We start from the raw sequence: 16278 nt of genomic DNA on the forward strand, positions 1-16278 counted from the left end.
TACATTTACATTAAATTTTTTTCTATTTTGGCAACAGACCATCAGATGGACTCGCTGAAACACAAATGCAAAGAATAAAAGATTTTTTTACACACAATATGATTTTTTCAAATTATATAATTAAGATATAAAAATGCTATTTTTAAGTTATTTACAAAATGGTATAATGTAGATATTATTTTTATACATTATAACATTTTTCTAAATATCTAAAAATAATGTAAGAAAACAAAATACTTAAAAAATATATCATATTTAGATTTGAATTTATAAGGTGTATTTTAAGATTTTTAATATTTTGATATTATATTAATATATATAATGTAAGAAATATTTTTATTCAAATAAAGTTTATATGTTTATATATATATAATTTTGTATAGAATAAAAAAATCAAGAGCTCAATCTCTTCAAAAGTACCTGAAATCTTCAATCTCTTCAAATTCAGTTGTAACAAATAAATAAATACAAATTCTTGGGAATTTTTTTTTTTTTGTGTGTTTAATAATATTTATTTATTTTTAAATTGGATTAGGTTTTGTCTAGTATTATGGAAACAGTATTTGTTAATGGCAAATCTCCACTTAAACAACTGTGTGTGTCATAAACCTAGAAAATACACACAAATATGAATACGCAGAAGCACAAAAGACACTCCTCAATTGGCAAAAGTACCAAACAAACATGTTTTAGCAGCTTTTACTCATTTTTAATGATGTGGTGTTTTGGTGAAGGAGAATTGTATGAGCTTCTTCACATCTTTTCTTGAAAGGCTTCAGAGCCAGGCTTATTTTTGTGTGTCACACAGTAATTCCTTGTCTGATTTTTTTTTCTCTCTCCATTTTGCCTCAGTAACTAAAACGACCACAGAGCAACAGTCAAATAATAAAACACAAACAGAGAGAGCTGCAGGAGGGATTTTAAAAAGCACAAGAACAAACTGGATGAAAGAGAAATACAGTGGAGGAGAAAAGAAAGAGGCAATGTGCTGGATGACCGTAAAATTAAATAGAAAAAATAAAACAAATCTATAAAAGAAACACACACACACACACACACACACACACACACAAATAAATAAAACCCAAATCATTAATTTAATAAAACATGACCTATTTACTCATAAAAAGGCTTTTGTTTTTCTTATTTCAAACAGAAATGTACTTATGAGGACTCAAATGAGAACTATGGGAAATTCCAACAATTTCACAGGGATTTGGTTAAAGGAACACTGAAGCGTGTGGAAAACTGTTCATCAGCCTAGAATGACTCACAACAACACATTCCAAACGGAAAAGCCGGTAATTATACAGTATATTCATGGTGTTGGAATTAAAGGAAATTCCTATTTAGTGAATTTTTATTGTCCAGACATTGAGCTATTTGTGCATCTCTCTCTCTCAATCTATCTTCCCCTCGGTCTTTGTTGGATCGATTTGCACGCTCCATCTGTGGAATCCGTCATGACGGCCGGGGCTCTCAGTGGAGGCCGTCACCTGCCCTGGAGGGGGTGGAAGGGGCAGAAAGAAGGCCAAAGGTGGGTGGGTGGCAGGGCAGAAAGGGAAAAGGGTGGGCTCGGTAGTTCAAGTGCTCAATCTCTTCAAAAACCCATTGAGAAAAAGCGGACCTGAGACTTGGATGTGGAAACATATGATTCACAGATCTGAGACCTATCAAAAAAGTCTAGTCTATTGAAGGAATGAGAGCTAAATAATGAGTCATCTATAGGTTTTCTTACTGTGCACTCGCATTAATAACTCTCAAGTAAAGGGATATTTTAATCAAAACCTGTAATTTTTTGTCATATATTTACTTAAAGATTTCAATTTAGAAGTTATTTCTATATGATCTAACCCTTAAATTTAGTTTTATTAGTGTAACTTGATGTATTTATGGTGATTGGGTGACTTAAAAATGATACATTATAAGTTAATTTATTATATTATATTAATTATATCTTTGACTTTAATTAAAAAAATAATAATATGATTTTTTTAACCATGTTTTACGTTGAAACTACCAAGCTCCAAAAAAGCTCCACTAAGTGGCTGTGTTCTTCTGTGCTGTTTTTTTAATTACATTTTTACTATGTTGGTCTAAATATGCTTTATTAGTGATATCAAACAGCTTTGGTTTTCACATCACGTAAAGTAATTGTGATGTGGCAAGTTTGAAAAATGTAAAAATGAGACTTGATACCAGAAGAGATAATTATAAGTGAAAAACAACTGTGAATTTTGACACAAATCTATTGTATGAAATATAGTGCACATGTTTCATGGACTACTTTTATTATACTTTTGAGGTGTTTTTTGTCATTTTAGGCATTTAACAGATGCAATTTTGTCGTTGTATGGAAAAATAAACCTGTATCGGAATACAGGATCAGTTTTTCACCCAAATCTGTCAGAAGAATAAAATATATTGCACAGGTTTCTTTAATAACACTATTATGGTGTTTTTTGTTATTTTAGGAGCTTGACAGAAAAAAGACCAGAGTTTTCACAAGAAAGAAAATACAGGATCAAAACACAAGGGTGAGTAAATGGTGTCAAAATGTTCATTGATCAAACAGGCTGCGTTCTTCTGTGCTATTTCTTTAGTTTAATTTCTTACTATGTCTGTCTATGTAAATATGCTCTAGACATTTATTGTATCAAACAGATTGGTCCTCACGTCACATAAAGTGATTGCAATGTGGCGAGTCTGAAAAATCTCAAACGAGACACACTTGAAATTTTGATCAGTTCTTTACAAAAATCTACTGTATGTCTACAGAAGACTTGAAATATAGTACACAAGTTGCATGGACTACTTCTATGATACTTTTATGGTGCTTTTTGAAAGGAAAGGAAATAGAGGATTGGAAAAATGTTCATTTTTGACATCTAATCATCAGGTAGCAAACAAGTAAGTGCTTGCATCTTTATATTTTTGCTGACTGAATGAGAATCAAGGCAAGTGAATAAACAGAACCAAAGAGCAAACAGTAAACACGGGTTTAATTCGGGCAGAAGAATACAGACCACAGGCTTCTAAACACACACAACCAAAACCCAAACGTCATGGAAATGGAACCGCTGGAGAATCTAGAGATATTCTGCCTTCTGTAAATACACAGAGTGCGTATGTGTGTGTGGTTTTAGGTCTTTGGCATGTAAAGTTAACGTGTAGTGTGCATGAGTATGTGTTTTAAGATATTTTAGCCCTCCGCTATGTAAACGGTGCGGTCACTAAAAGCATCTCCATCCGCCGTTTCTCTTCAGCTCTGGGCCCTCGTTGTTTAAATTCAATATTCGGAGGCGAAATATCACCCCGAGCCCATTTACCTCATGCATTCATGTACACAAAATCCACCTAAGGAGTTTCATTAATACTGCGAGACGGCGATCGCATATCCAGCAGGCTTTTGCACTTAGTTTTGGTCGGGGCAAGCGGCAGAGGTCCAAGATAAAACCATATGTGCGTGTGTAGCGTTAGTCTGTGTGTGTGTGAGCGATTCTCTTGGGGGCAGGTAATGAAGAGAGCTAATTGAGCCAATGACATGCCCCCTCGCCATCAAAAACAGCCAAAAAAGAAAGACAAAGACATGCATAAAAAAAGCTTGGGAACAAATGCAGCGTCTCGGAGAGGGGAGAGCGAGGCGGGTCCTTTTCAGCGCCGAGGTTGGCTGAGTGACTGCCCGACTACATTAAGCAGTACATAGAGAACTAACAGATGTCGGAGACAGAAAGGATGAGTGACAGCTCGTGGGCCCATCTGCCCCCCAGCGTTTAGGAACAGAGAGAAACAGAGGGAGGACTTGACTTGCTAAAGAGCAACTGTGACCCTCGCAGCTGCCCTCAAACAACCACACGTTTCAGCTCTGAACCAAATGTGCTCTTGGTCTGTTTAGCCTCTTTTGCTTTGCTCTCGAGTCACTTTTGATACGTTTTTTTTGCTTGTGTGGCTTTTGTAAAAGAAGCTAGTGTGTGAAACAGCATGCAGTATGCAACTATGAACATTTCAAAGTAGTACAGTGCACGATATGGCTTCATCACACTTGGCATCATGCAATTAATTAGAGATGATTATTTAGCATTTTTAATCCAAGTTTCTGTAGAAATGCGCTAGCTTACACTACCATTCAAAAGTTAAATGAAATTAATACTTTTATTCAGCAAGGATGCATTAAATTGATCAATAGTAACAGTAAAGACTTTTATGTTACAAAAGATTTGCTGTTCTTTTTGAACTTTCTATTCATCAAATAATCCTGAAAAAATGATCAGAGTTTCCATAAAAACTGTTTTTAACATGTTTCTTGGACAACAAATCAGCATATTAAAATATTTTATTAGGGATCATGTAACACTGAAGACTGGAGTAATGATGCTGAAAATTCAGCTTTGCATCACAGCAATAAATTACATTTTAAAGTATATATTTAAATAGAAAACAGCTACTTTAAATTGTAATAATATTTCAGAATATTACAGATTTTACTGTATTTTTGATCAAAATAATGCAGCCCTAGTGAGCAAAAGAGACTACTTTCAAAAACATACAAAAATCCAATCAACAGCAGTGTATCTCAGTCCAATCAAGATGTAAGTCAAGTATTAGATTGCTGTTAATATATTACTGGAGATGCAATATCAGGCCAGTACATTGTAGTATTCCTTAAAGTGTGTATATTGCACATTTTCACAATTGTGGTGGAAAATGTGCATCCTATGCTGACATAGTAAGATAAGTAAGATGCTATTTCAAATATAGTTAGTGCATTTATGCTGAAGGGAATAGGAGTTAAAACAGGAAGTGGTCACCTGTCACTCTAAACATACTCCCATGTGACCTTTGATCAATGGAGGTCAAACGCCAGTGACCTCAGACTGCTCTGTTTAACAACTTAAAACAAGTGTTTGTTGGCCATCAGCTAAAACAATGTACCACCTTTTTTTAAACAAACTAAGCAAGAAACTGCACTTTGTGGTTGTGATTAGGTGAGTTGATTCATATTTTCATATACAAGTCCTATGCTCACTTATCAACTATCCAATAAAAAGCAGCCGCCCTGAACTCTCTGCGTTGTTTTCGTGCTCTCTGTGTGCTAACTGACACACACATACTGTAGTTTTGCCTTCAGGGCCTGAACTCAAGCAGACACGGATTCCTAAGTCTGCTGACCCTGACGCTGCACGCTGGACACAATGGAGACAGTTTTGTTTGGGGGGTTTCCCCGCATTGCCATCCAACTGTACTCCTCTCACTGTCTGCCTCACTCTGTGTCATAAAAGGGAGCAATGCATGCTTTAATATTTCACATACAATAAAAATACTCCCAAAATAGACTGAATTTTTCACTTAGAGATGTTAAGGTCTAGCCAAGTTTGTCTTGACGAAATTTCCTTTTTTAGGTCTTCTTGGTGGTGCATTTGTGTTTTTGTGTTTGTGTTTGTGTGCATGTGTTTGTTTTGGCTGCCAGAGTGAATTACGACCCGCTGACTGCACACTCCATGGTGCCACACAAACCATCCCACATTGGGCCAGTTGGCACTGTTTGTGTATGCATGTGTACGTGTGTGCATCCATGTGTGCATTTGCATGTTTGTGCATGTGCATATGTTTGGCAGCGTGTGCATATGTGCGTATTATAGGAGTGTCAACCATTTTACACTTTTCAAAATATACTTCTAAGTAGACTTTTCTGATTTGAGCATACTATATTTGTTCCAATATGACACAATGCGTGCAAGGAAACGAATAGGGAACATTCTCAGAACTTTGTGTTCTGCGTTCTGGCAAGGTTCTCTCAAAGTTATGAACAAAGAGCATTCCGGTAACATTAATAGAATATTCGTCTTTACAACGTTGGTCTGTAACATTAGCACAAAATCATTATTTATACATCATTCATGGAAAGTTTTTTTTCTGGTTGCACGTTTGTCTAACATTTCTTGAACAGTACTACTAGTTTCAGAAGGTTCAGAGGACATTCATTAGTAACATTCCCATAATGTTTGTAAAATTATAAAATAGAACATTCCCTTAATGTTTTCTGCAACATTCATAAATCTAAGAATTTTTAAAAAATATTTAAAAACTGGATATTTTCGGTAGTTCAGAGAACATTTAAGAGAACATTCAGAAATAACATCCTAATAACTTAATGGAAACGTTACCAAAATGTTCTTAAATGTTTTTCTTTTAAATTTGTTGCATGTTTGTCTGTTTTTTTAAATGTTACTACTTAATAGTTTCAGATGGTTCCAAAAAGTAACATTCCCATAATGTTTACAAAATGATCAAATGGAACCTTAATGTTTTCTCTAATGTTCAACCAAGAAAAAAAAATGTTTTTTTAAACCGAGCATTTTGAATGTTCAGAGAATATTCGCAAATGGTGTTTTTATGGTGTTTTTTAATGGGAACGTTAGCAAAATGCTCATATAGAACATATTTTTTGTTAGCTGGGCGTTTTGGAGGACAGCAACAGCGAGATTTCATAAGCTACAGTCTCCCCGCACACGCGCCAACATCTTTGAGTCTTTAAGATGATATATGAAGACAGTATGAAGGAAAGGGTTCAGGAATCAAGCTGTTGCCTATTCAAAAGAAGGGTGTAAATACTGAACTCAACTTGCCTGTCTGTGTCTCCCAGGAAAGGAGGGGCAGTGGGAATGGCAGGGACTGACAACGGCCCACAGATATTAATCGAAAATGCGCCGCAGGCCAAGAGAGGTAGAACAAGGCATGAGGAGAACGGAGGAGAAAAAGAGCAAGGCCTGTTGAACTCATTGGCCAGATGAAAGCGAAGTTCAAATAAAGAGCCTGATTTAATCGGCTCGGGCAACTCGTCTTTCTTGGATCGCGAGACGGGCAGAGCGTGACGGACAGCACGCATGACGAGAGGCTCGTCCCCTTTGTGACCGCCGCTCCGGGCCATGAAGGAACAGCCGAGGAGAACACTGGTCCCTATTGACGGAAAAAGCCTTTAATAAACTCCCATCGCCATTAAGAATGACACTGCATCCCGATCAGTATTATTTAGGGAGCTGAAGTGGTGTTAGCAGGGCATCAGAGGCAGTCAAATAACATTCACCTTAATTAGTCACGCAGGGACAGGCTGTTAGCTCATTAAATATCATTACAGAACAGCAAAACATCAGTCACTTCAGCTGTCGGCCAGTAGGCAGCAAGAAGGCAAAAATAGACTCTCTTCCACTGTTTTTATCAACTTTTTTCCCCTTTTGATTCCTCTGAGGCCGCTTTGCACAGAAATGCTACAGCTGTCCTTTCTTAACAATTCATTGTGTTGTCATATTTTAATATTTATGATAATTTCTCCTTCAGAGTTTCACAGAAAGAAAGTCATATGGGTTTGGAAGGACATGAGTGAGAGTAAATTATGACAATTGTCTTGTTTTTTAATTGATTATCCAATTTGTTCTAGTATATACAGTAACTTATATATTTCCTTAATTTTGTATAATTTTAAGGAAATGCAGAACTCCATCTAAAACCCTCATTGCTTTTGTAGAATGAAAATATCATTGTGGCCACATTACCCACTTTTTCCAGATTTCGCAACTTTTTTATTTCACTTCCTTCATGCCTGTTGCATAATATTTATTAATATTCTTGGGAATTACTTTTTTTTTTGTGAACACTTATTTACTTGTTTTGTTAACAAAAATTGACTTTGATATATCTGCTTGATAACAAAATATTGAAATGTATCCTGCTATCTCTGTTTTTTCATATAATTATTTATTTGGTTGTTTATTCATAATTTTTCCACTTTCTGTTAATTCAGGGTTGTGGAACGGGGTGGGGAAAGAATACATAATTCTGCAATAGTTTGAACTTTTTGTGTCTAAACATGTTTGAAAAATTAATAAATAAAGTGCAAAAAAATATTCTTGGGAATTACTGGTTATTGATAATCAGTAAATCTAACTCATCATTAATGCAATGTAATTAATTAATATAGGCTATTAGAAGCATTACAAGTGAATACACCACATTTTTGTTTATATTTCTGCTTTATAAACCACCAGTCAAAGTTTTGGGCACCTCACTGTTTACTATTATCCTCAAATGTGTAAAATAGTCATAATAAAGTCATCAAAACTATGAAATAACACAAATAGAAGTATGACAATTATGCATTGACCAAGAAATGTTAAACAAATGAAACTGTCTAGATTCCAGTTCTACGCATTCTAGAAATTCTCTCAACCAATTTCATGAAGTGCATCCTGGGATGGTTTTGAAAACTACTGAAAAGCATGCATTCTGGACACTTGTTGCCCGGTTTCCTTCATTATCCAATCTGTCCATTTAAAAAATGTTTTGCTGAGAAATTCTTGGGAACAATTTATATTAATGCGCAAAGCTTTTCAAGCATTTTCAAGTAAAATTTCCAAAAAATTGCTAGTAGTGTGGGCTAATTTTTTTCTTTTGTTACTGGCTAAAACGATAGGAATCTTTATGAGTTTGTATCACTATTATAGGCCCCAAGTGTTCAATCCATTTATATATTCAGGAAAACATAGCCTATAGGTCTATCACCATTCTAATTTTCTTGGGAACAATTTATATTAATGCGCAAAGCTTGTCAAGCATTTTCAAGTAAAATTTCCAAAACATTGCTAGTAGTGTGGGCTAATTTTTTTCTTTTGTTACTGGCTAAAACGATAGGAACCTTTATGAGTTTGTATCACTATTATAGGCCCCAAGTGTTCAATCCATTTATATATTCAGGAAAACATAGCCTATAGGTCTATCACCATTCTAATTAAATTCCAATTAGTTAAAAGCACATCTTTCCAACAACTCCAGATCATGTACAGTCCTCCTGCCACAGTTCTTTCTGAAATCTGTTGATATTAAAGCATAAAGAGTTTGTAGGATCCACTCACATCTGTCTGCGAGAATCCCCTCGATGCTGTGTCCGCTCCTGCGGGCGTGTTCTTCCAGCTCGCGCTTCTCGATGTCCTCTTCATCCTCCTCCTCCTCATCGTCACCTCTTGCGCCATATCGGCCTCTCATGATGCGGCTTATTGCACTCACTGGACAAGAGTTGAACCAAATCCGTAAGTGCTCTTAATATGTTTTCTAGCTTTTAATATACTAGTATGCATTTCATAGTATGCATTTAATTTTTTAAACGTTTCAGTAACTGCAGAGGTTAGATGACAAGTAGCCTAGTCTGAGTGTGTCGTTTACGTTTTGTGGTTACTAAAACTAGTGAAGACACTCGCTGTAGTTGCCTAACTTCAAAGTCACTTTAAGGCTATTATTATTATTATAAGGGTATTCTATAGTCTTTGCTAACTTTAGAGCTAACCAACAGAAATCGCGTTCGCCAGGTAACCATAGCAACAGTACGTCGATGTTGACAAAACACGCGCTATTTGCATTTTTTTATATATCACAAAATTTAAAAAAAAAAAAATTTTGTTACGTCTTTAAGACAGTTGACGGTTGACTGTGAGGGAAATGCAAATGTAAAAGTTTTTTTTTTTTTTTTTTATAAATAATTCGCACACTGCAGTTCCTGTATTTTTTCGTTATGTTTTAAGCATAGCCTACCTGAAGGCACGTTGTTCCGGTCACAAATTCCTTCTTTGAGCAATTTATCACGAATTTCCCAACTGAATATTCCGGGATTTTCCCGTTTATATTCCTCAACGCGCTTCTCCACATGTAGAGATGAAGTCTGTTAAAAATAATAAAAATAAAAACAGTGAACAAGGTGCCTGATTCAATTCAAAGACTCTTATTTCAAATTCAGGGTCATTATGTCAAAAGACACTCGGCGTTTTCAGTTAGTAATCGACCTGTTGCTTTGAGTTTATCCACAAATTTCCTTGGAAATATAAGCTACTCCGAGCAGCTGAGTCCTTAACCATCTTCAAGAAATGACTAAAAACACATCTGTTCCACCTTTATTTGACCCTCTAACTCTAGCACTTTCTATTCTATTTTAATTCTACTTTATCTATATGTATCTTCTTTTTTGTTTTATTTTTTATTTAAAAAAAACAACAACAACAAAAAACTAACAAAAACTAGCTTTCTATTTTTTCTATTCTATCTACTTGTTTTTCTTTGTGTGTGTGTGTGTGTGTATGTGTGTGTGTATAATATATGTATGTATGTGTGTATATATATATATATATGTATATATGCAGTGGTGTAGTGGTACCTGGAGAAGTGGGTATACTCTTAATTTATACCATTAAATAGTTGTCTCGGTGTCTCCAGGGTCCGGCCTCTTTGGCGTTGTACTATGGTAAGTGTTGTGCAGTCACTGGGCCAGTGTGTGCGGGAGAAACAGACATATAAACAGATGTGCGCACATCGGGCCTGATGGTCCAGACAGTCACAGCGATAGTGGTACCATGAGAACAAGGGGAGGTCACACTGAATGGTACAGAAATATCAATTTCATTGGAGGTGAACATTTTGATCGTCAGTTTCGTTCTTTACAGTTTGGTCCTTGGTTTTGTGAGTCAGCAAGACAAACACTGGGTTCAGGTAAGTGTTGTGCAGTCACTGGGCCAGTGTGTGCGGGAGAAACAGACATATAAACAGGTGTGCGCACATCGGGCCTGATGGTCCAGACAGTCACAGCGATAGTGGTACCATGAGAACAAGGGGAGGTCACACTGAATGGTACAGAAATATCAATTTCATTGGAGGTGAACATTTTGATCGTCAGTTTCGTTCTTTACAGTTTGGTCCTTGTGTATATATGTGTATATGTATGTGTGTGTTTGTTTGTATGTATGTATGTATGTATGTGTGTGTATGTATATATATATACACACCTTGCTACGTGTACTGTGTTAGGCTAACCGAGACTTGTCATTTGCACTTATATATTGTTGCTCTTTTGTTAGTTTTGACTGCTTTTATTGTCCTCATTTGTAAGTCGCTTTGGATAAAAGCGTCTGCTAAATGACTAAATAAATAAATAAAATAAATATAAATAAAAATATCCGCACGCCCAGCTGCAACAGATGAATCCGCACTTCAATGCCTCCCTATAGGGCCTCACCTTGGATTTAGTGCCGCCGATGGCTCCAGGCCGGATGGATCCAGTCTCCTGATAGCGGCACAGGATTTTGGAGACGCAGCCGTGAGAGACTCTGAGCTGGCGGGATATCATGCAGGGCCGGATCCCGTGATGGGCCATCTCCACTATCTTATGTCGAATGTGGTTCGGTAGAGGCCGGCCGTTGATGAAAACTCCTCCAAGCTGGTTGACTCGACCCTGACCTATTGGAGTTGAAACTGCATCGAAGCCAACCCAAATTATGACAGTGGAGAGATAACATAATTGCAGAAACATGAAAGAAAAAATCATTCTGCATAGGTAAATAGGCCTAACTGAAGTGCTTCTAAGGAAGGGGTAAGACAGTTCAAGTAGCCTATAGGCTCCATGTGCATTTAATTCTCTGACATAAAAGCAACCCAGTAAAACGTCAGTATAATTGCTGCTTTAAATTTTAGGTAAACAAAAATGTTGCTAAAGTTACAATATTGTTTCCAGCCTATGTAAATTTATTGACTGATTCAGAAACTCTGAACTCATGCAATTGAGTAGGCTATCGCGACAGATAATTAAATGCATTTAAACAAATAGTCTATTGTTAATGATGAAAATATAGAAATGATGATTCCGATTAAAACAGCCTTACAGCTTTAACTTTGTAACTTTTTTTTTACATCAATAACTTTTTTATCTAATACCCTGAAGTGACAGCTGTACAGTGAAATAGTTAGCCTATTAGTTCTTCATATATGAAAGGTAGCTACTTTGCTAATACAATGAATCACTGAAGAAAAAAAACATTTAAGAATGAAGAAGTCAGAAAAGCAACATAATACAATATGTATACTAGCAACACATAACTTTTAATATTATAATATTTAAATCTCAGCAAAAGTAAAATAAAAAAAAAAACACATTTGGAAAAGTAACTTCACCGTTTTTAGTCAAGTAGGTTAAGTCTACTCATGCAACACAAATACCAAAATGGTTTACACGTGGGCTTCCACTATTAAATTAAACCATTTTAATGTGCATATTTAATGTAACATATTTACCCTCCATTGGGAAGCCGCTGCGGGGATAGTTCTGAGAGAGAGATGGACGCATCATCCTGCACTTCAACAGGCTTAAAAATGCATGTAAATATTCCACAATCAAAAACAAAAAGCATAAGCTCCGATGGTCTTTTTGTATCTTTACATGAAGAACATAAGAATAAGTACTCGAGGATGAAATTAAATGTTATTAATCAGATGTAGTCTCTTCTTTTTTGTGGTCCTTGGTCGTTGTTTTCATTATGTGACGAGAATTATAATCGCAGCGTTATTGTTATTAACAAGCGTTTAGGATGAGCGCGAGTTCTCAAACTACGGAGACATAACATTTCTGAGTTTGCAGAGACCCCTTGTCTAGTACTCGAACAGCGCGTTCTGATTGGTCCACAGGATCCCGTAACCGATAGCTGATTGGTCGACGAAGTACACTTTGCTCTCTAAAAGCGTTCCAAAGTGGACATCGAAAATATTTCAGCGACTGATGATGATGATGTGTAATTAAATTATACTTAAAATATTAAAAAAATACACAGACATGCAAACACTACAAAATATAATAAAATAGCAAATTATAATATAACGTAGACTATTTAGGCCTAGTGACAGTGAAACAATAATGTAATAACATAACAAATCAAAGACAGAATGAATCCATTTAAATGAACAAAAATGTATTCACTTAAAAAGATTGACTCTGTTATTTAACACTCTCTCTGACTGATCCACACACACACACACACACACACACAGTGACTTCAATGACATGTGGCTCTTTTGTTGGCCTAAAAAGAAACTTCAAATGTTTTCTTTCTGCCTGCGCGCGGGGACAATGGGGCGCACGCGGGAGGGAAACACGCGGGGGAAACGGGGGTCCTTTCACGTGCAAAACACTAGGCTAGATTATTCTCTCTTACTTAAAAAGTTAAACCAACGCCAAAGAGGCCGGACCCTGGAGACACCGAGACAACTATTTAATGCTTAACAAAGAATGTGTGTGCGTGCTTGTTAATGTGTTTCTATTCGATGCATTAATTGCATTATTCATTATTTTCCTGTCAGGTTTATATTTTTTTTTTATTACGTAATTATCTGTTTATATCTGCTGTAAGTCATCTTATATTTGTACATTTAGCCTACAGAGGCTGAATAGGAAATACATGTAGAGAATTCGCAGGACATCTGAAGTTTCGTTAACTTTACGTAATTATCTGTTTATATCTGCTGTAAGTCATCTCATATTTGTACATTTAGCCTACAGAGGCTGAATAGGAAATACATGTAGAGAATTCGCAGGACATCTGAAGTTTCGTTAACTCTGAAAAATAAGGTTCTAAATAGAACCAAACGGATAGGAGAATGTATGTTTAAAACAAACGGATTATTATGCATTAATCTCCTACTTTAAACTTCTAATAAAAGCCTAATATACTGGCATGGTGTGAAACTTGAAAATGTACAGTACATCTACCTTATTAAAAATTATAGTTTTTCTGGGTTCTTTACCGTTTATTCAGCATAAAAAAAAAACAGGGTGGTTGTTTGAAAAGGAGAGAACATGCGGCGGTATGATGCATGTTTCAGCTTTGAAACACCGGATCTGCGTGTCGAATCCATTTTTGGAGAACAAATCTCGAGCAGAGGTGCGCTCTGATGTGAGCTTAATTAGTTTTATTATCAAGGGTCAAATATCAATATTCTCTAAGCAAATAGGCCTAGTGTCAAAATAATTTGAATCGGTTTTACAATATGAAAGTTGTTAAAAAGTTTGAAATACATGCTTTTAGTCAAGACAAAGACATCTGAATAGCTTTTTGTAACTGTGATCACCTTACAAAATAACATGATACTGAGTATGTCGGCCAAAACTGTCATTAAAATTAGACTAGGTTTGCCAGTGTTGGAAAGAAAAGTGTATAAACCTGTACAGGAATGTAGCAAGAATTCACCAACACAAACACCATTTGACCATTTAATGAACTTCTTGAACAGTGCATATGTTGTTGTGTCATTTGTCTTGTGATCTGTCTTGTCCAGCCTGAGGAAGGTCACCACCACTTTAACCTCAATTAGATGGGGTTCACTCAGAGAAAACGTAAATCCTCCCCAAAGACAACTTTAGGATCAAATCATCTGTCCTGCATTTACTGGCACAAGCATGAGCTCCAGGCTAGAGAAGGCATGGTGCGGATGGAGGACAACATCGTTGAGATATCCTGAGACAGCTATAGGTACTGAAAACATTTATCATTCAGAAAAGCTGTCTGAAAACATTAATTTGTTTCACAGAAATGCTATTGGAAATAAAATATTGCACTTTTATTCCACCTTATTTTTAACGTTTTTGACGCGGCTATATTTGTTCCCAGAATGTTCGAGGAATGGAGGCTTCCGGTGTAATTCACTTCCTGTTATTTTACCTGTTCAAAAACAATCCGTTATGCTGCTTGATATCGCAAACATAGGCCTATTTGTTATCATACTTTTTATATTTATTTTCGTAATCATGAACACACTCGTTTACAATTTACAAACGAATAGTTTTACCATTTACTGCACTTGTTATTCTTAGTTATCAAAGTTAAAACTTGAAACTTCCGCGTTTCAAAATACGGTGGATACATGCACACACACATGCAGTGAGTTCATATTGTATATATGAATTACATGAAAACAGCCTTTTTATTCATTTTTCTCATTTATTAGCCAACCGAGAGGTGTGTTCTTGTATGTCAACAGAACAATTTCAATGTGCAAATACAATTCAAACAGGTTTCACAACAATTATTGAGGCATAATAGTAAAAACACACATTTCCTAATTCTAATAAACATATTACAGAGTATATAAGGGCTGTGTACAAAGCCCTACGTATAGTGTTACTAACAGGGCTGGAGTGCATTAAGGGAAGTATAGTCATCCCAGGCAGTAACACTGGGTTCAGGTAAGTGTTGTGCAGTCACTGGGCCAGTGTGTGCGGGAGAAACAGACATATAAACAGGTGTGCGCACATCGGGCCTGATGGTCCAGACAGTCACAGCGATAGTGGTACCATGAGAACAAGGGGAGGTCACACTGAATGGTACAGAAATATCAATTTCATTGGAGGTGAACATTTTGATCGTCAGTTTCGTTCTTTACAGTTTGGTCCTTGGTTTTGTGAGTCAGCAAGACCAAGCAGACTGAGTTCACAACAGACTGTTTCTGTTTCCTTTCAGGCTCACATCTATGAAACAACTGGACCAGGACAGAGGACAAGAGCATCTTCTCTCTTCTCCTTATCCTCATCCCTGTTGAAAAGACCAGCATACAGTATATTGAGCTTTGAATGCTGGTGTGCCTTCCAGGTCTCTTGACCAGCAAGATTTTCTTGGTCCACCAGCTTTTCCAGCAAGACCAGCACTAACCAGCAGTTTACACTACTGTTCAAAGTTTGGATTCGGTAAGATTTTTCAGTGTTTTTGAAACAAGTTTGTTAAGTTTACTATTTATTTGATCAAAAGCACAGTAAAAACAGTAATATTGTGAAATATCATTACAGATAACTGTTTTCTATTCCTGTGAGCAAAGCTGAATTTTCAGCATCATTACTCCAGTCTTCAATGTCACATGATCCTTCAGAAATCATTCAGATTTTCTGCTCAAGAAACATTTCTGATTATTATCAGCGTTCAAAGCTGCTTAATTTAATATGATGTCACGTTCTTTCTTTTAAAAAAGAAAAAAACCTTACTGACCCCAAACTTTGTTGTTGGTCTTTTCAGCAGGGATCAAAAAGGCAGTAAACCGAGGTCATTGTGTAAAGTAAAATGATATATATATATATATAGCTGTGAAGCTGGTGACTACATAACACTACTGCACATTATACTACTTTCTCTACAAGTGTTGCTTTGTACAGCACGGATAACAGCAGATAATGGCTGTTTACTTCCTTAACACTCAGGGAAATAGCCTTTGCTTGTCTAAATCACTGCTGCAATCATTCAAATACCCCCACATTCACTTTATAAAACCTTCCTTACAAAAATCTAAGCAAAACCTATACACAAATGACTGCGTCACTACACTTGTCTACCAACAGAGGGCAGACCTGGTTTGATCCATTGTATCTGCCTACAACAACAGCACAACTTTATAGAAAATTCACTTGATAATTCCTATTAAAATGTTCAATTC

General features: G+C 36.2%; 1 protein-coding gene across 1 annotated transcript in view; it reads right to left on the reverse strand.

Annotated features, from left to right (window-relative positions):
* pax3b (paired box 3b) overlaps positions 1 to 12157 on the reverse strand; it is a 17854-nt gene extending 5697 nt beyond the window's left edge. The window contains exons 1-4 of the mRNA XM_016462536.1: positions 12103 to 12157; positions 11051 to 11286; positions 9580 to 9706; positions 8907 to 9056 (exon numbers count right to left, since the gene is read on the reverse strand). Coding sequence (XP_016318022.1) covers positions 8907 to 9056; positions 9580 to 9706; positions 11051 to 11286; positions 12103 to 12157 — 568 coding nt within the window. The remainder of the gene's footprint in view (positions 1 to 8906; positions 9057 to 9579; positions 9707 to 11050; positions 11287 to 12102) is intronic.
* Between the last annotated feature and the right edge of the window lie 4121 nt (positions 12158 to 16278).

The sequence above is a fragment of the Sinocyclocheilus anshuiensis genome, unplaced genomic scaffold, assembly GCF_001515605.1.
Source record: "Sinocyclocheilus anshuiensis isolate Anshui unplaced genomic scaffold, SAMN03320099.WGS_v1.1 scaffold48, whole genome shotgun sequence".
In the NCBI taxonomy this organism is placed as follows: Eukaryota; Metazoa; Chordata; class Actinopteri; order Cypriniformes; family Cyprinidae; genus Sinocyclocheilus; species Sinocyclocheilus anshuiensis.